We start from the raw sequence: 27158 nt of genomic DNA, 5'->3' as shown, positions 1-27158 counted from the left end.
GGTCAAATCAAATTCTGAGCTACAAATCACAGAGAAAAACCTAAGTGAGGGTTCAAACATCAATTCTGAGGCTTCTACTCCCCTATCAGGGATTCTGGGGCAGTGTGTTATGCCAGAATCAAATAATGTGATCACAGTCATAAAACCTAGTTTTTCCAGTAGTGACAGACCCTGATGTGTAATAACTTGGCTTCTTAGGCCACAGATCTATTTTCTCTTTCTCTGATAGGACTAACACCTGTTGTTTAAAATCAAGGTCTAATGAATGAAAGCAAAGCTAGTGCAACAGGTAGTGGATTGAACCCAATTGCAACACAGCTCTTTCAGTTGAGAATCAGAACAGTCTTTAATAGCACTTGGCCGATTGCACTTATAACAGACAGGCAAGACTTTAACAAGAATAAAAATATACCTTTCTCTATTACTTGCTGGGTGTGGTGAGTAACGGTGAATAGGTGCATCACCCGGACTCAAACTCAGGTTCCCACATGGCAGATGGGAATGTTGCCACTCAGCCAGAGGGGCAGGCTTGAACACAGAGTCCACGGATCCCCCAAAAGGGTGGTTAGTTTACCGGGTCAGAGGCGAGGAGATAAAGTCAGACTTAGGTGGGGTCAAGAACCAGGAAAACAAGTACAGGAAGAATGCTGGAAAGTCTAGCATGATCCAGGAACAATCTGGCACTGGGTGAATGAATCTGCTCCACTTATATTCTGGCCAGCTGATTAGGGACAGCTGGGTGCAACAGGTGAAACTGATATGGCTTTTGAGGTGTGGTAAGGTGAGGGAGCAGACTGTAGCAGGACAGACTGTGACAGATAGATCTACTTATAGTTACATGGAAGTAAGGGTGTGCAGATTTATGTTGGCTGTTCTTGTAATTTTTCACCAACTTAATGACATTAAAAATATTACCTAAAATCAGTGATATTTTGGTGGCAAAATACCTTTAACCTTTAAACTGTCACCATTACTGCAACATGCCTTTGCATGGAACTAAATTGTATTTTCATTGTCACCACAGTACAAAGAAGAAACAGAATGCAAACACTGTATAATACTTAGTAGAAGGTGGCAGGGTGGAGCAGTGGTTAGCTCTTTTACCATACAGGTCATATGACACCAGACATATGGAATCCCATTATTTGGCCCCTCATATGAAATCTGCTATCTGTCAAATACCCTTCAATTAATGAGTCAAATTGGTTGAGACAAAAGTATTTTTATTATTTATTTATCACAGAGTGTATTGTATTGTCATTCAACAATGTCAGATTTTCCTTATTTGTTGAAGGTCTAACCTAGGGACATAACGATATGAAAATTTCATATCATGGTTATTGTGACCAAAATAATCACGGTTATTATTATTATAGCAGGATTGTTGAAATGTGCTCAAATGTTCAAAAAGTATGTATACACACACTGAAATAATTTAACCAAGTTGTATTTTGAAAAAAACAACAACAAAAAAACCCCCTAAATAATAGGCACAATGTACTTTCTATTGGCAGAAACATTCAAATATTAACATGTAAACATCAAACATACAAACGTGCATTAAAGATGGCATCTTATGGCCAATGTCATGCAACAACCACAAGCATAAATATATTTTATTGGAATTTTATGTGAAAGACTAACACAAAGTGGTGTACAATTGTGAAGTAGAAAGAAAATGATACATGATTTTAATATTGTTTTACAAATAGAAAACTGAAAAGTGCGGTATGCAAAAGTATTCAGCCCCCTTTTCTCTGAGTGCAACCAACTGCCTTCAGAAGTTGCCTGATGATTGCTGAATGATCAAATGTTGACCAAATGATTAAATAGAGCCCACCTGTGTGTAATCTAATCTCAGCACCAAATACAGCTGTTATGTGATGGCCTCAGATGTTTGTTAAGAGAATACTGGGAATCAAACAGCATCATGAAGTCCCAGGAACACATCAGACAGGTCAGGGATAAAGTTGTGGAGAAGTTTAAAGCAGGGTTAGGCTATACAAATATTTCCCAAGTTTTGAACATCTCACAGAGCACTGTTCAATCCATCATCCAGAAATGGAAAGAGAATGGCACAACTGCAAATCTGCCAAGACACGGCTGTCCACCTAAACTTACAGCCTGAACAAGGAGAGCACTGATCAGAGATGCAGCCAAGAGGCCCATGGTGACTCTGGATGAACTGCAGAGATCCACAGCTCAGGTGGGAGAATCTGTTCACAGGACAACTATTAGTCATGCACTGCACAAATCTGGCCTTTATGGAAGAGTGGCAAGAAGAAAGCCGTTGTTAAAAGAAAACCACAAGAAGTCCCGTTTGCAGTTTGCCAGAAGCCATGTGGGGGACACAGCAAACATGTGGAAGAAAGTGCTCTGGTCAGATCAGACCAAAATTGAACTTTTTGGCCTTAATGCAAAACGCTATATGTGGTGGAAAACTAACACTGCACATCACTCTGAACACACCATCCCCACTGTCAAACATGATGGTGGCAGCATCATGCTCTGGGGGTGCTTTTCTTCAGCAGGGACAGGGAAGCTGGTCAGAGTTGATGGGAAGATGGATGGAGCCAAATACAGTGCAATCTTGGAAGAAAACCTGTTGGAGTCTGCAAAAGAGTTGAGACTGGGGCAGAGGTTCACCTTCCAGCAGGACAACGACCCTAAACATAAAGCCAGGGCTATAATGGAATGGTTTAAAACAAAATATATTCATGTGTTAGAATGGCCCAGTCAAACTCCAGACCTAAATCCAATCAAGAATCTGTGGCAAGATCTGAAAACTGACGTTCACAAACACTCTCCATCTAATCTGACTGAACTTGAACTATTTTGCAAAGAAGAATGGGCAAAAATTTCAGTCTCTAGATGTGCAAAGCTAGTGGAGACATACCCCAACAGACTTGCAGCTATAACTGCAGCAAAAGGCGGTTCCACAAAGTATTGACTCAGGGGAGCTGAATACTTTTGCACACAACACTTTACAGTTTATTTGTAAAAAAAAAAAATTAAATCATGTATCATTTTCTTTCTACTTCACAATTGTATGCCACTTTGTGTTGGTCTTTGACATAAAATTCCAATAAAAACATATTTATATTTGTGGTTGTAACTTGACAAAATGTGGAAAACATCAAGGGGTATGAATACTTTTGCAAGCCACTGTAGATTGGAGGTCTCTCTGTGTCCCTCTCTCTCTGTGCCCTCGGTCCGAATCCCTCCCATACATTTCTCTCTCTCTGTCTCTGTCTCTCTCTCTCTCTCTTTCTGTGCAATCTGACCGAGTCTGTGCATGAGCATGCTATTCCTGAATCTCCGGAGTGCTGTTCATGCAGGTGCCTTCAGCCATGTTTTCAGAGGCCAAACATTGCAAACTGCCATGCGTGCCTGGAATGCTGCTGCTTCTCCAGGAAATGAGCAGTACCGTGAGTTGTCAAAGTACAGTAATCAAACACAGTTATTATCATAATTACAATTTAAAGGGTAATACTAACCTTCAGGAATTTTACCGCGGTTTAATGTTATACCAGTAATTGTTACATCCCTAGTCTAACATTAATACTTCACTGATAATTATCCAAATCAAAATGCCTCAAATAATCACCTCAATCTAAAGAAACTGGCCCAATCACATCCCATCAGAAAAACTTTAATCTGTTTGAGAGAGGTGGTGTAGACTTTTGATAATGCCTTCTAAAAGAAAATAATAATAATAATAATAATAATAATAATAATAATAATAATAATAATCATAATCATAATCATAATAATAACACCTAATAACAATGCAAACATTTGTTACTTTCTGGGGGTTACATTAAGTGACATGAACTGCCGAGTTTTACCAGTAACAAGATGGTAGCAAAACTGGTCTGTGGCTGATTTTTGTTCCAGATCTTAAAAGATTTAAGAACTGCCGAATATATTGATGGTTGAAAGGAACAAGTTTAAACAAGACAACATAGCCAGAATCCATCAATCCATTGACCTTTTACCTGTCAAAATTGATTAAAAAAAAAATATTTTAATACATTTGGAAACATCTTACTGAATGACTTCATTTAGCAGCCAGTTAAAGTGGAATCTTAATTGGAATGATTTCAATAAGAACAGAGAAATATAGTCCATGCAGCCACATTGTCATCTTCTAAATACTTCAACAACTGTGTTATTTACACACTTCAGTCTTAAAATTTAACATGCCAACCATATCATCACATCTCATATTAAATATTCAAACACATTAACACAAAGCAGTCATTTGCTGAGTCTGTTCTTCATTCTGCTGCTCAAATTTAATCACTGAATAAAATCCTCATTAAGACTTTAGTGTAATAATGCAGAATTGTTTTATATTTAAAGCCTGTCTCCAATCCCAATTTTGAATTTCTGATAGAAATAATTCCATATCAAAAACTTGCCCTCTCTCACCCCTGGATTGAGTAATATAATGTGATCCTTAATCCAAATCCTGCAGCCCAACTTTACCACCACACAACAGTTCCTTATTTGTCCTCTGAGGAGAAATGCAGGACTTCAGAGGGGTGGGATATAGAGGTCTTCCATTTTTCCATTTTCTTCACTAATGCTCACTTGTCAGCGCAGCATGATGGTGGCCGGAAAAAGTCTACCCCATCCAGCGATTCTTCTAAGACACAAAGGCAATTTCACAGGAAGACGAGCTTTCTCTCTCCCATTCTTCCTTAGGCCCTTTCCCACCGCAGGAACTTTTGCAGGAACTTTCTGTATTACCCTGAACTTTCAAAGTTCCTGGTGCGTTTCCACCGAAAATTACCCTGGTAACTGACCCTCCCCCGGCCCCGAATTTACCCCAAAGAAGTTCCTGGTACAGAGGTAGTACTTTTCAGATTACCAGGAACTTTAAGGGGTGGGGCTGTGTGCTGGAGAAGGCTGAGTGGAGGACTAGACTGGCAGCATTTCCGCATTCTGTTCACCGCCAATATTTAACTCATTTCATTTCCACAAGCTTTGTACAGGGTGACCCAAAAAAACGGGAATTTTTGAAGTGCGTATTGGCAGACATGAGCAAGTGGCAGCACTGCGAGACAGTGACCTTGAGCAAGTAAACACACCCCCATTTTAGTAACCATTGGCGGCTGTGTGAGAATTGTTCGGTAACCGTGTGATCTCAAGATTCAGTAACGTTCCCTGGCCCCCTAGATCGCCAGATTTGTCCGTTTATAATTTTTTCTTGTGGGGCTATCTCAAGAGTAAAGTGTACATGACTCAACCAAGAACTCTGGATGTGTTAAAACAGAGAATTCAGGATGAAATTCACAGTATCCCAGCTGAGATGTTGCAGCGGTCAATGAGGAATCTCAACAGCAGATTTCAAGAATGCATTCGTACAGGAGGACGCTATCTACAGGAAGTAATTTTTAAAAAATGAAAATTCCATCATTGTTTCTTAAATGGCATGTTTTAAGGTTTCAATTACTATGAATAAAATATTTTTCTTCCATCACTCTTGGTTTTATTGGATTGTTAAAAAGTTCCCGTTTTTTTGTGTCACCCTGTATTTTGATCATTCGGAAAATGGACCAAAAGAGAAGCTACAAGAAGTGGACGGACGACGAGGAAATTCACGACACGAAACGAGCGAGTAAAAGCTGTCAGAGCCAAATATAAGACACAAGTCTAAAGAAATACGAGAAAAGAAGAAGAAATTTATGCAGGATTAAAAGAAACTAAAGGACCACAACAGTCGCAGTGGATCCGACTGTAGAACAAACCAATGGTATGAATATGACAGAAATATTCCCTGTTTAGTTGGTTCCATGCTGTAACAGTAGTCAGCAGCATCAGCTGTTAGTCAGAAGTGAAGTCCGGTTAACCTAATACTAACTGGTCAACAGTCTGACACTAAACCTAAATCACAGAACTGGATGTATTCGTGTTGTCGCCGTGAGCTGAACACTGATTTATTCTGTATGTTTGTGATTTCCACCTGAAATGGACCGGACGGACTCGCCTCTTTTTCTGAACCTGCAGCTCGTTTGTGTCCTGGTCCATCATCTACTGTTTACAACAGCCCAGGTAAGAGATCTGACATGTCACATCATAGTAGTAGGAATCTGTCATCATGTGTTCTGTTATTCATTTTAACATTTTTATTACTTTTCCTGTAGGAAAGTGAAAAAGGGACCGGGACCATGGAGTTCCAGACCGGCTGTCCTGGACTAGCTGGACCAGACCCTGGTCCAAAAGCCTGAACCTTTCACACATGTTTATTTCCCTTTAATCTCAAGGCACCTTTGTTTTGTTTCAATTTTTAATTTAAAAAAAAAATCTAACCTAATACTGCCTGTTCATTTACAAGGCATCAAAATATGAGTATAAGTACTTTTATCAGTAACATGCAGTCAAATTCAATGCAGGCATTTGAGTAAATCTGTCAGACTTTAGGGTTGAACCTGGACTAAATCTGTAAAACAATAGAAATGAAACAGAACCATCCATCACACAGAAAGTTAGATGTGATTTAGTTTAAGGAATGAGAAGTTGAAAATACACGTTCTGCCATTTTTAAACACAAATTAAGGATCTGTAATGATGGTTAACTTCATTTAAAATGTATTCCAGATGGATTAAGTGATTCAACAACCAGTAAAATGTTAAACCCAAACTGTCCACTTCAAGTAGTGTGTCATTTTATTGAACTAGAGGTTAGTTTGTGAATGGACATGAACTGGACTACAGGTTCTGTTACTGCTCCTCATACATCATCAACCTGATTTGAATAAATTACCCTGAACTTTCAGGTGCGGTGGAAACGCAGTTACCAGGAATTTTTTTACCCCAAAAAGTTCCTGGTAAATAGGTTCCTAGTAATAAAGTTCCTGGGCCTTTTGGTGGGAAAGGGCCTCTTGTTGCTCCTCCTCGTCTCCTTGTCCATCCCTTCCCCTCTCTCTCACACACAGTTATTCACACATACTCTTTAGATGCATTACCATGTTAATGGACGGTGAGAAGGACATGAACATGAACCAGTGGGAAACTAGCGGCAAAAAACAAAACAAGTGCCCGTACTGAGCAAAAAGGCCTGGGAATGGCAGCGTACCTCTCTATCTATGGCATTCTCCTGGCTGACTCTGTTTAAAAAAGGCTGTTGATGTGTCTGGACCAAATCTACCCAGAAACAAAACCCAAATCCATTAGCCTAATGAATACAAGAAAAGTCACACTGAAGAAAATGGGGCTGTGCAGCCTTTCATTCTGAGCCAGGATGTTAGTCTTTAAAGACATAGTTGGAGGCACTGATTTGATAGTTTTTCTTTGTTTATTTCTTTTACTGAGAGTTTAAGGTATTTACCTCTTTAGCTAAAACTCTTAGCTAATTAGATGAATACCAAACTTGCACAGATATGCTAACTATAAGCAGCAGCAGCAGTCAGTCATCTTAGCTGACAATGAGAAGCCAAAAGCCTGACTACATCCACATGTTAACTTACAAAACTGTAGTCCTGACAACTTTTATAAAATGTGTACTCAATACAACTAACTACCGCTAACTACTACATATTCCCTACCCACAAAAACTGAAAACCACTAGCTAGTCTGTCCAGAGGTTTGCATACAGATTTACAGAACTGACAAGCTGAACAGTTTAATAAATGTATAATACAGCTGGAAAAGCTGCTTAATCCTGGTTCTTTAAACTAATCTAAATAGATGCTGCTTGCACCTTATACTGTGATGACCACAGCCACACAGGGGTGATATAGAACACACCCTCATTGGTTTATCACTCCACACTGTATATTCTCATTTTCAGTTACTTTTAGTGTATCATCATGACATGGTCATTTCAGTTGCAGCCAACCACACATTCAGTCATTTAACATACACAGTTTAGTTCATTTTGTATTTATTTTAACCTTGCACTGTTTTTATGGTGTGCACACATAACAACACTGTAGGGTGATAAAATTACTTATATTATTTGGTTATTTTTAGTTATATTAATCCTTATATTCTTTTGTTTTTGAGTAACTGAGCATGCTGGGAGTCCTTCCTGGTATGGGGGAAAAGGTATGCCCGAGGGTGGAGCAATGTTAAATACTTCTGCCAGCTCATCAAGGCTGCACCACAAGCTGTGACATCATGGGGGGGTTTAGTGTAGTGTAGCTTTTCTTTGTATTCAGTGGTATTTTGGTGTCCATCTCATTTGCCCCTTTTGTGTTATATGGTTTGGCCAAGCCAGTGTGTGTGTGTGTGTGTGTGTGTGTGTGTGTGTGTGTGTATATATATATATATATATATATATATATATATGTGTGTGTTTGTGTGTGTTTCCCTTTGTCTCATTGTGTTGGGTCAGATTGCTCTGTTCACATTTCCTGTTTCAGTTATTGCTTTATGAGTAAAGTTATGTTGACCTCTTTTAAAGGCCTAATCTTTTGAAAATTTGATTTGTAATATTGTTGGTCTTTTGTTGTGTGAATAAAAACCCCGTTTTTGAAGCCTGTAATCCTGTCTCCTTGCTGCATTACTGCTTGGTCCTTAACACATACATTCACCAGTGTTAATGATCCTTTCATATCTTAAAGAAATGTGCACATGGCCTGGCCTTGTGTAAAGAATATAAAATTAAATTAAAAAGAAAAAAAAACAAAAAAACAAACAAACTTAGATATAAAGTTAGATGATTACAGCTGGCCATAGTATAATTTATGAGATGTATCACTAGCCCTTTAAAATGTTCAGTGTGCTCCCAAAGAGCTCATCACCAGTCGGAAGTGCAGTTGCATAAGAGTATCAGTGGGAACATGTATTTATGATTACGCCTACTTGCCCTTTGCAGTCCACTTATAAATAGATCTTTGCCCTTGGGCGGCCTTTCACAGCAGGTGTTGAAGTGCTCGTCATATGCTGACTGACACAGAATACATATCAATACAAACCGAACATATATCTGTGTTTATCCTGGTTCAGGTCAGCTCTGAATGACAAGGTGTCTGAATAAACTGAAACACATACATCTACATTCTGCACAGATATTATCTGTTTATTTTTGTGAACTAGAGATTTTAAAAAAAGCTGAATGCAGAATCTTATTCGACATCAAAAACATCATCTGTTTAAATTGTATTTATAGATCTCTAAAACTTGGTGAATAGGAAAGTGTGAAGGTGAGAAAAGCAAAAGAAAAAAGTTATAAAGGAGTTATAGTAACACTTGGATAGCAGGACTAAACAGATGCACAATTCTTGAAACTCATAGGGCTGTATAAATTCTCTATTGTGATGCTCTGCATGACGCTGCAGCCAGCCACTGCAGCCTTTAGATTCTCCTATAGGCCTTACTTGGTGAGCATAAGACAGGGTATTTAACTCCCCTTAATTTTTAGTGACAGGTTTAGCTTTCTCCTGAGTTCTGTCTGCATTTGATGCTTTGAAGCAACAACCACATTTTGGTGTACCTCTGTGCCTCCTAATGCAGCAGGAAGTAAAAGCAGTCCGCTATCTGATCTTCAAAAGCATGAGGCTTGAGTAATTCTTGACTCTGAATGACTAATTTCTTCTCAGTATTAGAGACAGGTTTCAGATCTCCATAGTTTTTCCTAGGAGTGTAGATTGTTGGCTGTGAACTGCTCCACATGAAGGACAATGAGCTGATTCAGCTACAGTATTCCTCTCCTCATAAAAAGCCTGTTTCAGATTATGGTTAGCTAGTCTGCTAGAAAGCAGACTAGCTTTTGTCTGCTTTCTTGTCATTTCATTCTCTGATTTTACCTTTTGTTTTTACCGACATATCAAAGAAAACCTGCCCTGTATCACACTGTGGCAGCCATTCTTGAGGAAACTCTTGTACAGATTTTGTTACAGCTCCCACTGAGCATCCTGGTGGAGAATACTGAAATTTGGGTCAACATCAGTCACTGAAACCTAATCCGGTAGTTTTTCTTTAATGGTATGTGAGTGGCTTATAAAGCATTGAGAGACAGGTAATTGTCTAACTAACTACTCCCCACTTAATTGCTGCAAAATATTATTGACACATCATGAGTATGAGAAGCTATTCTTAGATGTAACGGTCTGATTCTTTGCGCATGGATGAGTGAGCGTCTGGCATTGCAGCTCAGAACCCATTGTCCTGACATATGATATCTGTCACAGTCCGCTTCTGCGTTGCCACTGACGCCTCCCTCACAATCCAACTCACCTGCTGCGCACCGCACCTGGAGCACATCTCCATTAGAACCTCTTATAAGGGGCTCCTCTGCTCCAGTGTGGTGCCAGATCATTGCTTCTCAAACCATCATGGATCTTCACAGCCATTCCCAGACTCTCTCACCACCAAAACCTGTGACCCTGTGGACTCTGAAGTTATCTTTTCTCAGGTTTTGTTTGATCGTCATGTTTGTTTTCTGTTAATAAACCCCGTTGCTCTCTTCAGCACCATGCACGAGTCCATTCTTGCACTCCTCATGACAATATCACTGATGATTCATTTTATATTTGAAGAAGCCTCTCCATGGCCCTCTCAACTACACTGTGTATCTAGTAGGAATGATGATTAGAGATTTTGGTGCTACGCTTATCATCAGGGAAATAATCGTGGTTTCACAATCACTATGATTATTTTGCAGGGGTTATATGTGGGGGTGCGGTCCATGCTGCGCGTACCTATTGTGAGGTACGCGCAGACGTGAAAGTGAAACTTTGTAACAGTTCACTTATTTTTTCCAAAGCGACCAGCTACAATGCACTTAGGGTCATGGGCGGATTAACCATCAGCAGGGGAAATAAGCAGAAGACAAAATAAGTCTTTGTTTGGCTCTATGTTGGCCTTTTAATCTCCACAGGTGAAGATTAAAAGATGAATAAGTTACACTATATTGCCAAAAGTATTCGCTCACCCATCCAAATAATCAGTATCAAGTGTTCCAAACACTTCCATGGCCACAGGTGTATAAAATCAAGCACCTAGGCATGCAGACTGCTTTTATAAACATTTGTGAAAGAATGGGTCGCTCTCAGGAGCTCAGTGAATTCCAGCGTGGAACTGTGATAGGATGCCACCTGTGCGACAAATCCAGTCGTGAAATTTCCTGGCTCCTAAATATTCCACAGTCAACTGTCAGCTGTATTATAAGAAAGTGGAAATGTTCGGGAACGACAGCAACTCAGCCACGAAGTGGTAGGCCGCGTAAACTGATGGAGCGGGGTCAGCGGATGCTGAGGCGCATAGTGCGAAGCGGTCGCCAACTTTCTGCAGAGTCAATCACTACAGACCTCTAAACTTCATGTGGCCTTCAGATTAATTCAACAACAGTGCGCCGAGAGCTTCATGAAATGGGTTTCCATGGCCGAGCAACTGCATCCAAGCCATACATCACCAAGTGCAATGCAAAGCGCTGGATGCAGTGGTGTAAAGCACGCCGCCACTGGACTCTAGAGCAGTGGAGGCGTGTTCTCTGGAGTGACGAATCGCACTTCTCCATCTGGCAATCTGATGGACGAGTCTGGGTTTGGCGGTCGCCAGGAGAACGATACTTGTCGGACCGCATTGTGCCAAGTGTAAAGTTTGGTGGTGGAGGGATTATGGTGTGGGGTTGTTTTTCAGGAGCTGGGCTTGGCCCCTTAGTTCCAGTGAAAGGAACTGTGAATGCTTCAGCATACCAAGACATTTTGGACAATTCCATGCTCCCAACTTTGTGGGAACAGTTTGGAGCTGGCCCCTTACTCTTCCAACATGACTGTGCACCAGTGCACAAAGCAAGGTCCATAAAGACATGGATGACAGAGTCTGGTGTGGATGAACTTGACTGGCCTGCACAGAGTCCTGACCTCAACCCCATAGAACACCTTTGGGATGAATTACAGCGCAGACTGAGAGCCAGGCCTTCTCGTCCAACATCAGTGTGTGACCTCACAAATGCGCTTCTGGAAGAACGGCCATGAACACACTCCTAAACCTTGTGGACAGCCTTCCCAGAAGAGTTGAAGCTGTTATAGCTGCAAAGGGTGGACCGACGTCATATTGAACCCCATAGACTAGGAATGGGATGTCACTTAAATTCATATGCGAGTCAAGGCAGATGAGCAAGTACTTTTGGCAATATGGTGTATTTCACCCCTGCTGGAGGTCTTAAAGTGATGCGTATTCAAAAGACATCATTAATATAGGTAATGACTTATGGGATCTTTACAACGTACATGCTTTACTAATTCCTCTTCATCTCCTGCTGTTGTGGAATTTCGTTAACTTTCATTTGAGGAGGCAGGATGTTTGTTTAAACCAAACTGTTATGAATGGGTTGCGCAATAGTAGCTTGAAGCTGCGTAGATGACTGTAGCAAATGCAAACTGTATGGAAATGAAAGTGAGCCCGCATTGAAAATATATTTACAGTCAAGACAGTTTAGAAAGACATCCGCCCCCTGAGACAGACAGTCAGCTTGTTCCTTCTCTGTCATTTTCATTAATGGAATGTTGAATGCTTCTGTAACATTGCTTTCGTTCCATGCGGGAAGCACATATTGGTGTGTCTTTAGTTGCACTCTTAATCCACTGTAATTTATGAGACAGTTATTGGCAGCCTTGGCGATTAATTAACCGAAACATTTAAAATCGCATTATACTTTACTTTTTTCTTTTGTTCAGACAAGGTATAGTTTTTTAGATGTTAGCGGCTTGACAGTTTCGACTGTGACTCCAGTTTTCCTCAGAATCATCATCCAACGTGCTGCTGACGTGTCATTTATCAGCTGGCTGGCTCGACAGATCAATCAGCAGATAGATGCCAGCAGGTAGATGTCAAGCAGGTAACATCTAGAAAACTACACCTTGTCTGAACAAAAGAAAAAAGAAAAGTATAATTACATTAACAGAGGACAAAATGAAGACAAAACAGACAGAAGACAAAATCATTAGCCTTGATTAAAAATTGCGAATAATCGTAACACCATGACATTATAACAACCCTAGTATCTAGTCTAGACATGAACTGGCAGTGATGTGACAACTCAGATTCATCAGAAAAAAATAGTTAAAATGCAGACAGCTTCCCTATTAAGAAGTCATGTGGGATTAGTCATTATTTCATTACTGCTTGACCTTTTCAGCCCCCTCGTGGTTTACGTTCCATTTATTTCACTACAGAATTTATTAAATTTCATAATCACATTGATGAAAGAGTTGGATTTTGCATCAGCGTCATTCCAGTAAAGGTTAGAAGTCGGGCTTGTTGCTCATCACTGTCATACTGTTCAGGTCACACAGAGCCAAGCTGAAGAGTCACTGTGCACCGCTTTCTCCTCCTACAGTCAAAACAAAACTGCACACAGGGACACAAAGTGCACCTGAAACTCTTGCTCAGGTTACATTTCTGTGCAGCTCTCAGATTCCCTCTTATCTATTTCACATACACCCAATTCAGCTGCAACTTCACTGGAGGAAAAATTTTGAAAGCAGAGTCTTACTGTGCCAGAAATAAAACTAACTAAAAAAAATCTTTCAGTAATTTGAAATATGTTGAAAATGTAAAAAAAAAAAAAATCATTCAACAACTAACAGCACATACATAACATCATTTTGCCATCCAAAACAAACTTTCTGTTCAACATGCAGTATCCTTAAATAGGCTACATTAGCTGGCTGGCTACATTTGCTACCAGCTTGATTAGCACTACTGCTCCTTTCACCTTGTCTGTAGATCCTCTAGAATCATGACAGCATTAATATAACTATTACTATCATATTGTCGCATTTTTACTCAAACAGCATTTATAAGGTCATGAATTTAGCTTTTTTCACAACAGTCTCTATTTTTACCTTATTAGCAGTTGTTATATGCTAACTTAGGCTAATGTTATAGCAGATAAACAATAATTAACATTCATTTGTGTTGCATTTCTGGCAAAAAAAAATCTGAGTCACATTTTTACTCTTTGTTTCACTTTTTTTCTTTCTTAATTTCCTTTTAATTACTATTAAATCTGAGGGATCACTGATGCACTAGATACGTTCTTAATAAGTTTCTTAACTTTCACATTTGTATTTATTTTTTTCAGTAATTGAACATTTTATGTCAAAGTCTTTTGTTACAAAGCACATTCACATTCATGTTCCTCTGTAGTAGAAATCTTAAAATGTTTTTTTTTTTTTAAAGGTTCTTACAAGGAAATTTAATAGCACTTTACTAAACTGTATCATGTGTAAGGATCTAGCACAGAGTCGTCAGTCAGCATTCCTCAGGCATACATGGTGAATAGGATATGCTAATGCATTCACACAGATCTGACAGATACAGACCAAAGGAGCTTCCATCTCCTCTTGCTTATAAAATAACACTTTCACAAGCTGGTGGCCAAGAAATGCTCACGCAAGCCTGTCCTTAAACTCAGAATGGTGTGTGTGCATCTGTGTATAGACAGCGTAAGGTTCCCTATGCTGCCAAGAAAGCACCAAGTGACATTAGACGCCTGAGGAATGCCATAGTAGTAGAAAAGAACAGACATGTGAAAGACGATGGAAGAGGAGATGTGGCTGAACAAGACTGACTGGTTTGCTGTAATGAAACCAAGATCGCGGGTTTGAGGTCACAAACCTACTCAAGTTCAACCTGATCAGCTTGTAGCAGTATTTTTCCATTTCCCTTTTTCTCTTCTCCCTAGGGTTTACAATATAGCTTTACATTTTACCAGTCCAACCACATGCCTGATAATACAGTTTTAAAGAGAATGTAGTGAAGACAGGAGCCAAATAACACCGCATTTGTATTGATACTATGTGCAGGTACTTTGCGGTTAGTTATACTCACTAAAGAATGACATCTCAAACTACTGAGAACACTCCCATTCCCTTTTCAGTACGTAAGATGTACTGGCCTCAGGGCAGCTCTGTTAAAATGTAAAATAGTCTAAAACACACATCATGATAGAGAACAACACATTCAAAGTCAAAGATGACACTCTCAAAATGATCACATTTATCAACTTTGGCACATGAAGTGACAAATGAGGGATGAGGAAGTCAAGTTTTGCGTTTTCACAGCTGGCTTCCTGCATAATACTTTCCTAGAGGCGTCATGCACTGGAGTGACGCAAGGCGCTGAAATGTTGGATGGGGATTGTGTCATCACCATTTCAGATATTAAAGGGAATTATTTGACTCCACAAGTGTTTAACAAAGGACTGAACAATATGTCACTGTATCAAACAGTTATAAACATCCTCCTGCCCTCTGGGACACTAACAAAGGCCTTTTTTGTCTATTTTACTAAAGTTGAAGCTCACATACATGTCTTCCCAGACTCAGGTATTAAACTTGTATGGCTGATTTTTAGTATCACTGGACAAAAATTCATAATTTTCTTTCAGCAGTGGTCTAAGAGGAAACCATAATTGTACATTTCTTTAGATTCTGTTTTCAGGCAACAGAAAATCTATCCCAAATGTCACACAGGAAGGGGGCTAAATATATGACAGGCAGCTACAATGACTAGTCACTGGCCAGAAGCTTCAACACAAAAGTCTGAAAAAGTGGCTTTGACAACTTCAGGTTATCTGAGTGTATATTTAGTATTTTATATGGACTGAGAGGAGACAGCTGCAGAAGGTGTGTTTTTTTCCTTCTGATTTCGGCTCTGGGAACTTAAAGTGTGTGTTAGATTTTACATTTACAGATAAGCATGGAGTTGAATAGTATTTTTGCAAAAACAATATAGCGTCAAAGTGAAGTTGACCATTGACCTTTCGAGTGTAAAATGTCATAAGATCATCACTTTATTCCATTAAACATGTAGAATTTGGTTGTAATTCTTGAATTATTGCAGAAATGTTTGTTTGTGCTTAATAAAAAAAAAAAAAAAACAACCTGGAGACATCCCTGAGATTTTGTGATTAATCTTTGACCCATTGGTTAGGAAAACATTTCCATGTCATTAATTTTTTTTATCCAATTACATATTTGTTTGCAATAATTTGTTCTGTCTTGAGTTGTGGCCAAAAATGTATTTCTTATAAGATTGTAGTAGCCCTGATCTTTGACCTTTTAGCCACCAACCTGTAATCAATCTATTCAGCTGTGTCCCAGTGGGTAATTTGAACAAACAGTATTTTAGTTAATTTGTTGTAGTTCATTGGGACAGGATTAGGCATTCTAGCTCAGGATCGGTAGTTTGTGCAAACCCTCAGACTGGAAAATATCACAACTAGAGGTCGGCCAATAATCGGCCGATATTTGGCATTTTGACACATATTGTTTTTTTTTAATCCGACGGCTGATAAGAGATCAATTTCAAACTGGGTTATTTTGGCTCTGATGCAGCCGCGTCTCTCTCGGTCCGCGGAAGTGAAAGAGAAAAGCAACGCTCATTTACCTTTTCCCTACCTCCTGAATCTTTGCAAACTTACTGGTGCAGGACAAGTTTAGATTGTAATTAAAAGCAAACGCCAAGGTTTGACAGTGACATAATCCTGGTGTGTGTGTGTGTGTGTGTGTGTGTGTGTGTGTGTGGGAGGGGTCGGTTTCTGTTATACTTATAATACTATGGGGGGGGGGTGAAAGTGAAACTTAACGTTCATTTACCTTTTCCCTACTTCCTGAATCTTTGCAAACTTTCATTTGAGAGGGCAGGACATTTGTCCTGGCCTATTATATATTATACATACTGTATGTATAATACCTCTAATGTGACGGTGATGATTTTTAGGGACTGAGCCGAAAGGTAAGGCCCTCTCACTCACAGTGAGAGGCCTTGCCTTGAAAGCAAGGCCCTATCGTTTTTCATTCGTTTTTATATTATTATTCTTACTCTGCTACTTTGAACTGGATTTTGACCCCCTAAACATGCTCAAAAACTCACCAAATTTGGCACACATGTCAGACCTGGCAAAAAATTTGATAAAATGTAAAAATTAACCCCATAGGTGCCAAAATGTGCTCTCCAGCACCACCTTTGTAAAAAAAACGGCAACAGCCCTAGTGGCCAGTAGGAATGTCGTACAGACATGAAACCAATGCCAAAATGTTTGTTGGATGATGCACTACAAATGATACACTGACGCCCATGACCTATCTCCAACAGGAAGTCTGCAATATGCCTTTCAAAATAAAATTTCTAAAACTAAGTCGTCTGACACCATTTGTCGTATTGACTTCTAAATAGCACCAAAAGATAGAGTGAACCCTTCTCAAAAAAGCAAATCTTGCAACTTTTTCAGAACTGCCTTAGTTTTTTTTTTTTATGAGCCTGGAAAGTTGCGATGTCTGGAACTCATTTTTCACTTTGGACTTTTCCCCCACATGTTATATATCTATCCATTCATGGGACTAACCGGAACTCTCACATGCAAAAATTTTTGAGATAGCATGTACGGTTATTGATTTATTACAGTTCGTTTATTTCCATACTTTTTCCACTTTAAAGTGCCATTTCACCCCCTTAACATACTCAAAAACTCACCAAAGTTGGTAGACATGTCATGGCTGGTAAAATGTTTGATACAATGTCAAAATTAACCCCTTGGGTGCCAAAATGGACTCTGTAGCACCATCTATGTACTAAAAAACACATAAAAACTGCACTAGCGGCCAGTAGGAAGGCCACAGACACATGAAACAAATGCCAAAATGTTGGTCTGATTAAGCCCGACAAATCATACACTGACACCCATGAGCTAACGCCAACAGGAAGTTAGCAATCTGGCTTTCAAAGTTACTCCACGTTCCTGCAATTACTGCTTATTCATTTCAGACTTTTTTCACACAATTTTTACATCATTAAATTCCCACAAGTCTGCAGAATCCAAAAGTGAAAGAATTTTAGAGATAGGACCTACGGTTATGGAATAATTGCGATTTGTTTAAAGAGTATTTTAACTTGGTCGGCAAGATGGCGTCGTAGAATGAACACCTTGTCTTGCTAAGATCTTGTGAGATTTACTGAAATATCCATCTAAATTACGTATTCACCTAGTGAAACTTCACATGCATAAGTTGAAGCTGCTCTATAATGAGCCTGGATGATTATTTCTCAAAAATGCCAAACTCGAAGACCAAATCCAAGAAAAACACTGCTGCAGGAATGTAGGCTAGCATGGAGTCCGCTGCGGCTGAACATGAAAAAGCTAGCAAAATAGAAACTGTTGCCGAGGCTGAGAAGCCAGGAGTGATGTGAACCCTAGTATTCTTTTAGCTTTGAGTAAGATAACGGACAACATTACAAAGTCATTTGATGCTAAAGTGGACACAGTGCTCGCTGCAATACGTGAACAAACATCTCAGATGCAGGCATTGGTAACTCGGTTCGGGGATGCTGAAACACGGATCTAGGGCGTGGAGGACACCATGGAATCCTTACAGGCTAAAGTGATAAAACTCAAGAAACAAGTCACCGACATGGCAGACCATATAGATGATTTGGAGAACCGCAGCTGCACATGTAACGTTCGTTTGGTCGGATTACCGGAGGGCACAGAGGGAAAGGATCCAGTCACTTTTATGGAGATGTGGCACCCCTCTTATCTCAATCTCACCACTAAAACCGGGAAGATCAAGTTGGACCGTGTTCACCGCTCCCTAGCACTGAGGCCAGGCACTAACCAACGTCCCAGACCCATCATCATCAAGCTTCATAACTTCGCTGATAAACAACGAGTGATGGCCGCAGCCCGACGCCTTGCTGCAGAACCGAACCAGCCAGCGGACCGGATCAGAATCTCCCTCTTCAACGATTATTCGGCGGCGGTGGCCAGAAAACGAAAGGTTTTTGATGAGGTGAAGAGTTGTCTGAGGAGGAAGAATGTGGATTATGCGCTTTTATATCCCGGTACGCTGAAGCTGACCATCAGTGGTATGGAGAAGAGGTTTAATACACCTGAGGCAGCTGCGACTTATGTGGAATCGCTGCCGTAAATTCCTGGAGCTATTGGACTATTTTCTTCAACAGTAGGCCAGGACTATGCTTCATGATGCGATGTGAGTACCTGCCAAATTCAGGCCTCTCTGACTGACTGTTTTTGTTTTATCTTCTACTGCTTATAACTAGCCAGATGAAAATGTTCCACTTCGCCGTGTGCTTGACAGACTGTGTTTATGTCTATGGATAGGCGTGAGTTAAGCACTTGTTTCACTTGTCGGCTTTCAGCCGCAGACACAAGATGGACGGGTTATCCATAAATGTTCAGTAGGGTTGTTGCCAAATCACTGTTTTGTGTTTTAGTTCTGAATGTTGTGTTTTCTATGTTATGCTCTTACACAGCTCTGTTTTTTCTTTCCCTTTTCATTTTCTTGTTTTTTCTTAACCAGGAGTGTGGTGGATCTCCTAGCTCAATATGCTTAATACAATTTATGAATAACATCAATAATGAATAAGTTACGAGTATGTACCTGGAATGTACAGGGTGTCCATAGCCCTATTAAATGGAGGAAAATATTTACATGTCTAGAGAAGGAGAGTATAGATGCTGCTCTGCTGCAGGAGACACATCTTGATGATAAAGAACATTTAAAGCTACAACAGGGGCCTTTTGGACAAATATTTTTCTCATCCTTTACAAAAAGAAGTAGGGGTGTAGCAGTATTGATAAAGAAAGGTCTACCTTTTAAAATATCTGACTGTGTTAAGGATGTAAAGGATCGTTATGTTATAATCAAAGGAATTTTGCAAGATCAAATTATTGTAATAATGAATGTGTACTTCCCACCTGTCCACCCAGTTACCTTCCTGACCAAACTGTTTCTAGACTTGGCTCCATTTCTTTCTACTTCCACTGTTATCATTGGTGGTGATTTTAATTTAATATTAAATCCACTTATTGACAGATTCCCACATAGTACCATGGCACCTTCTCCTCAGGCCAACACACTTCATGCTTTATGTGAGGAGTTTGGGTTGATTGATGCCTGGAGATATACCCACCCCTCTGATAAACAATACACATTTTTCTTTGCCCCACATAAGTGCCAAACCAGAATTGATTACTTTTGTCTGCCAAGAACTGACTTATATTCAGTCTTGTCATGTGACATAACCAGTATAATTATTTCTGACCACACTAGAGTAATTATGGACATTAATCTCAAAACAGCACTACATCAGTCTCATCACTGGGGACTTAATACTCTTATTCTTAAAGATGAGAAATTTACATCCCACTTCTCTACTGAACTTAAAGCATTTCTGACAATTAATACTCATTCGGCCAGCAATGCCTCCATTTTATGGGAAACACGTAAGGTCAAGGGCGAGGCTTAATTATTTCATACTCTGCAAAAAAGAAGCACCAAAGACAGGAAAAGCAAAAATCTTCAGAGAGTGAATTGACAGATAAAGATAAAGCATATATTGCCTCCCCTTCACCATCACTGTGGCAAGAAATCACTACACTTAGCTCAGCTCTAAACTGCCTTCTTACTAGGGATGCAGAAAAGAAAATGAAGTATACTAGTAACTAAACTGTTTTGTTGAATGGGAAACAAAAAAACTGCAATAAAAACATTGAAAAAAAAAAACAAAAAAAAAACAGTACTTTACCTTTTATTTTTCACTTCGACAGATTGGCCTTTCTGTTATGACATCTAATAAGTCAGTCAGTAGTAATGTGACTGGATAGTGTGGTGGATAATGCTTTGGACTGTCATACAGAGGACGAAGGTTCGATCCCCTGGTAGAACTGCCTTTTTTGCCCTTCATATTCATAAACAGAGGTTTGCTGCATTTCATTGTGGGTATGTGGCAGTTTGCACACAGAGGAAAAAGTACACAGTATGTTTTTTTTTTTTTTTTTCAAAATAAAAGCCTTATCAAAAATAATAAATAATGACTATTAAATAAGTTATTTTCATTTTTATGACCAAATGCTCAACTGTTTGTACAATGTTTCTTCATTTAAAATTACTCTTTCTCACAGACACACATGCTCACACAATGGGGTTTTTCCAAAATAATAGCCATAAATGTTTTAAATCATCACTTTTATGCTCAATTATTCATACAGTTTCAATTCATTTTTCAAACTGACTCTGTCTCTCACATACACGTACATATGCACAGTAGGGTTTTCAAAATAAAAGTCTCATTTAAAGGTGATGGTGGTCTCAGCAAAGGGTCACTGGTGTTCAGTAGGGATGTAAGGAGGATGGACACAAAAGGGTGGGAGCTGGTATTGGGACGGAGAGGTGTGAGTGGAGCTGAGGTGTTGATGGTCACAGGAGGCGGAACGCATGAGAGGCGGAACGCATGGGAGGCGGAACGCCCGGTTTGAGGTCCCGCCCAATGCTGCTTGCAGCTTTAATTTTGTATGAAATATATTGTGTGGCAGCAAGGATTTTGCTGTGGCGCTGTGCCAAAAAGCAGAGTTGTGGTGCTGCGCCATGGCAAGACATCACCAGTGGAAACACTAAATTAGTTTTATCGCAGGATAGCACGTGAAGGGGATGGCTAGAGAACTGCGTGTATAGGCCACACGAGAAGCTCCAGAAACTGACAGCAAAGCACTGTTTGTCTGAGAGAAAACTGTAGGGCAATAATGGTTGTTTAAGGCGAGACAGGCCAGGCAAAAACACAGATTTTTCATGCAGTGGTCAATTTTGAGATTTTGGGCTAGTTCACTCCTTCAGTATGTGTTCTTTCCAGCTGCTATAAAGAAAACACAATCCAAAGCAATTGCAGTCTTACTACAGAGCACGCTGAACAACTCTGCTTTTTGCACCACAATCTGGTGCTACTCAACTGGGACTACTAATTATACAAATTTTATTTAACTTTGCTTTATTTACTTTATAAAACTTCAAGAAGCTATTTATTTATTTAAATTTTCAGGTAACTTTATAAGAGATGCTGCTGAACCTGGGAACTCCCTGTACTTTTTGTTTTTGTTTGAACTTAAAACAAAGACAAGTGAAATACCATTTCAGTAAATTGAAATTTTGGAAAACTTTATGTACAGTAGAAAACTTTTGGGAACTATTTATGTGTTATATTTTTCATTTAACTTTGTAAGACATGCTGCTGAGCCTGGGAGCTCCGTGCACTTTTTGTTAAAATTTTTAAACAAAGATGTCTATTGTCTAAGATATAAAAAAGAAAAACTAACATGTTGCAAATTGGAAAGGCTGTTTAATAAACATATGCTTAAAGGCATTTAAAGTTTAAACAAAGTGTTGGAGTTCGTATTATTCAAAATTCTGACACCAAAATTTTCACTTTTACTGCAAATGAATATCGGCTCCAACTGTCGGTTATCAGCCTCCTTGACTACTAATAATCGGTATCGGCCCTGAAAAAAAAACAAAACATATTGGTAGATCTCTAATCTGAACTGTGTCACAAGAATTTGCATATTCATGAAAAGAAAATTAAGAATGACATGCATAGCTTAGTGCATATTGATAGTAGTATAAACACTACACATACATACACATCTACTATACTTTATGCCTGTCTCTCTCGTTGGCTCATGCGGTCTGTCCACAGAATGCCTTGTTTGCTTTGTTTACAAGGCATCAGTGACAGAATGAATGTAGCCACAGTGGGTTTATCTTGATGCTGGAATGTCCAGGCAAAAAAGTTAGATGTTAACACTGGGACTCACCAGTGACTTTATGGGTATTTTTCATACATACCCATATGAAATGAACAAACCCAGCTATTTCTTGCTAATCTCTGTCAATTCTCCTTGCAATTTATGAGTGAAAATAGCGCAATTTATGTTGCCAACCACTTGATAAAGAAATTCTGGAGATCTCAAGGATCAACAAGGGTCAAATACAGCTGAAAACATCTCTGTAAAAACACTGCTGAAATCAACATTAGTCGAGTCAGTTGCAAGACCTATTCCATACTATATTCTCTGTGAGTCACTAAAACTACTCCCAACTATAAAACTGTAACTGAAACTAATCTTCTTTAAAGACAAGTGGACTCCATTGGGATCTTTATTACTTACCAAAAAAACTGTGATCCTTGAATATTATGTGGACATTTACTAATATTTAAATGTTTCTGACAACAGGGATATAGCCTACGATGCAAAGCCTGAAATCAGACAAACACCTTGACACTTGGTCATGCCTTTTTCTGCAGATGAACAAACTCTGAATAATACCCAAAACATACAACCCACATACAACCCCATTAACTGTTATCTTGCAGGTGTATGAGGCTAAAATACTGTGTGTACCAAGTGTTACATTGAAAAACAATTTCATCAACTGTAATAAACTGTGACTGACCAAGGATGCAACATTAGTGAGTTACACGCTAACGCTACTAACAAGGGCTGGGCGATAAAACAATAACGATATATATATATTGTGAAACAAGTTTTCCTCGACAGAAATATGAGACATGCTCGATACAATTTCGATAGAATTCATTCATCCATGTTTTGACAAATATAAGAACAGCCAATCATAATTAAGTACCACCACACCAAACCAATCATGCTAAAGCCATGCCAAGTTAGGTTGATGCACACAGCACAGGCGTAAGAGCAGCCACAGCACACACGCTAATGTTCGGGCTGCGGCAGGAGATAATGACTGTTCCCTCAGGAGAAAATGAGACCAAGAACTTGGGCGACCATGTTACTGAAAAGTAGTATGCAAACCGTTTCGGTTTGGGGCTTTCAATACAATATGGAGGTGTATCAAATGAATACATGCAGCCTATGCGAAGAATGCAAACACTCACCTTTCCTTAAGTTTCACTTTTGGTTTTACGCCAGTTACGGCAGCTAAGGAACGCACCCCCACATATATATACCCGGTACTGTTTCTTGAAGATGGTCTGTTTTGTTTGTGTTCTCTTTTGAAACTTGAAAGCTTTTGCCTGCTGGTCAGACTTTTAGTTTAGTTTTAAATATATGTACCTGTTACATTTACTTGAAACAGTTGTATAATGTTCTTCTTCAGCACATCTTACATGTTAAACCTCTAACACAAGAAAATCATATTTAAATTAAAAATAACCTTCTGATGTCTTCACAACTAATTTAAGAATAACAGAAAATTTAAGCTTGACAAAAATAGTGATTTGATTTATATTGAGATACATTTTAACATTGTCTGATATGAAAAAAATATTATGATGATTTTTTTTTCCAGATCGCCCAGCTCTGCTACTAACTATGCATGTATCAAACTGTTAGCAATTAGTTTTATTGGCTGGTATGTAAAATGTTGTGTGTATTGGAATGAATATATGAATGTCATTTCGCATACATGACTGCCAAATGGGATATCATGTACAAGTATATACCTTATACTACACCACACACACTTCTGGCCTGTGCTGTTGTAATACTGAATAGGACATAATGGGATGGAAACATCAGCATTTCAAAGACAACTAAACGAACTCTAAAATGATTCACACACATTACACACGTAAATTGTCCTTGAGAAGATATATATAAGCCCTTAAACACGAGGAATTTGGGCCTGCTGTTTGATTTTGAACTATCGGCAGTTGTTTTTTTGTTTTGTTTTGTTTTTTTTATCTTTGGACACACTGTTTCCGTGTTTATGATGCAAAGCTAACGAGCTGCTGACTTCATGATACAGATGTGAGAATGAGAATCTTCTCATAGAACCAGAGAGTAAGCAGATGGGTTCACTCTCCCAAATGCCAAACTAGTCCTTTAAGCATCTTTTGAGCTTTTGTTTTCTCCACACAAACCTGACCTATTAAACTTAGTGCCAGCTGAGTTCTGCTGCCAAAGTGTGGTGTAAACAAAGCCTGCTGAGGAGAGCTCAACAGCCTTGCCACCATTCTTTCACAGCAGCTTCACATCTCCCAAATGTGATCTCCAAAATAAGCTACACTGCTCCAGATTTAAAGTAGAACACCCCTCTCTGTGTTCCACTCTTGCTTTCTGCAGCAGGCCTCTTACCGAGGACTTCTGCAACTGTCAGTTTTGCTAAAATGGGTTAAATTTATTGATTGACCGAGGCCTGGGCTTCAGGGGGAGTCCCCATACTCAGCTTTAACCCACATTCAGCCTCTCCAGTAGTTCTGTTTCCTCCGCAGGAAAACAATCAAACCGATTCCACACATCATCAGTACGTAAGACAAATGCAGACTGAAAAACTAAAACTAAATATGACCTTTCATGGATTTGTGTAATAGCTGTAATAACAGTGAGGTGACAGTCTTATTATACTGTAATGTGTCAACACAGGTCATTAGGTAACATTTCTTGAAAAACTCAATGAGTGAATAAGAACTTCATAGTCCATCATCACCTTATTTCACACTAGAGCTGTGTGGTAACATGACAGATAGTGTGTGACGATGGAAAAACCTTTCTATTGTTACTTTGTTGTTGCAAATCACATGTTTTAATGCTTTATTTGTTGATGCTTTTCATTCAAGCACATGGAAAGCATGAACAAACAGAAACAAACATGAAGGAGAGTGAATGTGAACAAGAGAAGGATTGTGACCAGATGAGACAAAATGAGGTGGTCATACCCTGAAAGAGGAACTTTGTTTGTCCTGTGGATTTACATTAGTAATAAATATCTGATACGAACCAGAAAACTGCACAGATTCAAAACCATAAACCTCCTGTAGCATCCACACAAGAGTTATGACATACAATGGAGGAGGGTTTACAAATGTCAGTTTCCTGATTCCATCTACTCTTCATTAGAATCATCCAATATGCATTAGTAATATCTACGCATATAGAGTCTACACATCTACACTGAGTCAAAAAGTATTTTATATTCAACTTTTTTTTAATAGATTCATTTATTATATTTTGTTACATGCTTGACTGACACTTATCCATGAAGGTCATAAATAAATGGTGAAAATTAACAAAAACTTTATATAATCTAAAATGTGATTAAAAAATAATCATCCATGTAGTCATTCTGTTATGGCTTTATTCTCAAATATTGTGACTTTATACTTGTTAAATAATGATTTTTTTGTTTGAAAGTACGACTTTATTCTTATTATACTATGACTTTATTCTCTAAATATTATGACTTTATTCTCGTTAAATAATGAGTTTTTTAAAACTATGACTTTATTCTCATCATACTATGACATTTTTCCTAAAAATAGTACGATGTTATTCTCGTTAAATAAGGAGTTAGTTTTTTTTTAAACTACGACTTTACTCTCAAAATATTACGACTTTATTCCCATAGTGACAAGCGTTTCTATTTTCTTATTGGACCCTAATACGCCGTGGTAAATAAAGTCTTATGTAATCTTATCTTCAATTTCAGACACGTCTTTTTCACATTTTTACAGTCTTCTTTGTTTTACAGTCTTCTTTGACTATTCAAATAATCGTTTAATCGAACCAAAGAACTAATCCATAGATTAATCGATGACAAAATCAACCGGGAACTGCAGCTGTACACTCTAATACACTCAGTTGTGTAGATTATGACTATGTCTACGTCCATTGCTTCGCTTAAAGGCACACGAGCTGCAGTAGCATCCAAAGAAGCTCAGACCACTTTGAAGCCATCAACAACCTGACAGACCGAGCCCCCCCGCCCCCCCAAAAAATATGGCCGGACCCTTTTCACCTCCAGCATCCCACACCCCTCCACCGTCAGTACTCACCCAATGTTTTCACTGCGATCTGCCGCGTCAGAGGCGGAGGCAGGTTGATGCAGACAAGATCCACATCCTGATGCAGCAGCACGTCGTCGATCCGGTTGGTGTAGAAGGGGACATTCATCTCCTTGGCCAGCTCTTCCGCCTCCTCCTGCGTCCGGCCCCACAGCGCTTTGACGGCAAAGCCCTCGTTCTTGAGCAGCGGGATGATCACCCTGGCAGTCAGGCTGGTACCGAACACGCCGACCCCGGGAAGCATGGCTTGGCTTTTTGTCTATGTCTGACGCGGTCCTGTGTGGTGTCGTTTCTGGGTTCGTTTTCAGGGATGGAGCCTGGACTGCTGAGTCCGCCAGGTTAGCCATCCACCTGCTGCAAAACACCCGCTCGGATGCATTCCCCCGTCGCACTGGCACTCACACCAGGAGGATGGTTCGAAAACAGATACCGATCCGAGCTTCCTCAAGCCGAAGTGAGAATTACAAACGCACCATTTCGGTCTTCACCTCGTCACCGCGCACGGACTGCGGTATGTCCCCCCCCTCCTGGGACTCTGGTCTGGGTCCATCCCCCACACCGGGACCGGGATCGGATTAAAAACA

General features: G+C 39.4%; 1 protein-coding gene and 2 long non-coding RNA genes across 4 annotated transcripts in view; 1 reads left to right on the top strand and 2 right to left on the bottom strand.

Moving 5' to 3' along the window:
• Nucleotides 1-14676, bottom strand: part of LOC115410972 (uncharacterized) — a 24316-nt gene extending 9640 nt beyond the window's left edge. The window contains exons 1-2 of the long non-coding RNA XR_003934159.1: nucleotides 14665-14676; nucleotides 13928-13938 (exon numbers count right to left, since the gene is read on the bottom strand). This is a non-coding gene — a long non-coding RNA (uncharacterized LOC115410972). The remainder of the gene's footprint in view (nucleotides 1-13927; nucleotides 13939-14664) is intronic.
• gfod1 (glucose-fructose oxidoreductase domain containing 1) overlaps nucleotides 1-27158 on the bottom strand; it is a 122994-nt gene that overhangs the window by 95714 nt on the left and 122 nt on the right. For both annotated transcript variants that reach the window (XM_030122835.1, XM_030122836.1), the window contains exon 1: nucleotides 26566-27158. This exon is cut by the window's right edge and continues 122 nt beyond it. In XM_030122835.1, coding sequence (XP_029978695.1) covers nucleotides 26566-26818 — 253 coding nt within the window. In that variant the 5' untranslated portion in view covers nucleotides 26819-27158. The remainder of the gene's footprint in view (nucleotides 1-26565) is intronic.
• LOC115410973 (uncharacterized) overlaps nucleotides 12267-27158 on the top strand; it is a 21725-nt gene continuing 6833 nt past the window's right edge. Inside the window, exons 1-2 of the long non-coding RNA XR_003934160.1 lie at nucleotides 12267-12379; nucleotides 19195-19202. This is a non-coding gene — a long non-coding RNA (uncharacterized LOC115410973). The remainder of the gene's footprint in view (nucleotides 12380-19194; nucleotides 19203-27158) is intronic.

Source organism: Sphaeramia orbicularis, chromosome 20, assembly GCF_902148855.1.
Source record: "Sphaeramia orbicularis chromosome 20, fSphaOr1.1, whole genome shotgun sequence".
NCBI lineage: Eukaryota > Metazoa > Chordata > Actinopteri > Kurtiformes > Apogonidae > Sphaeramia > Sphaeramia orbicularis.
Note: the sequence above shows the minus strand (reverse complement) of the source record. Positions and strands in the feature narration are given on the sequence as shown.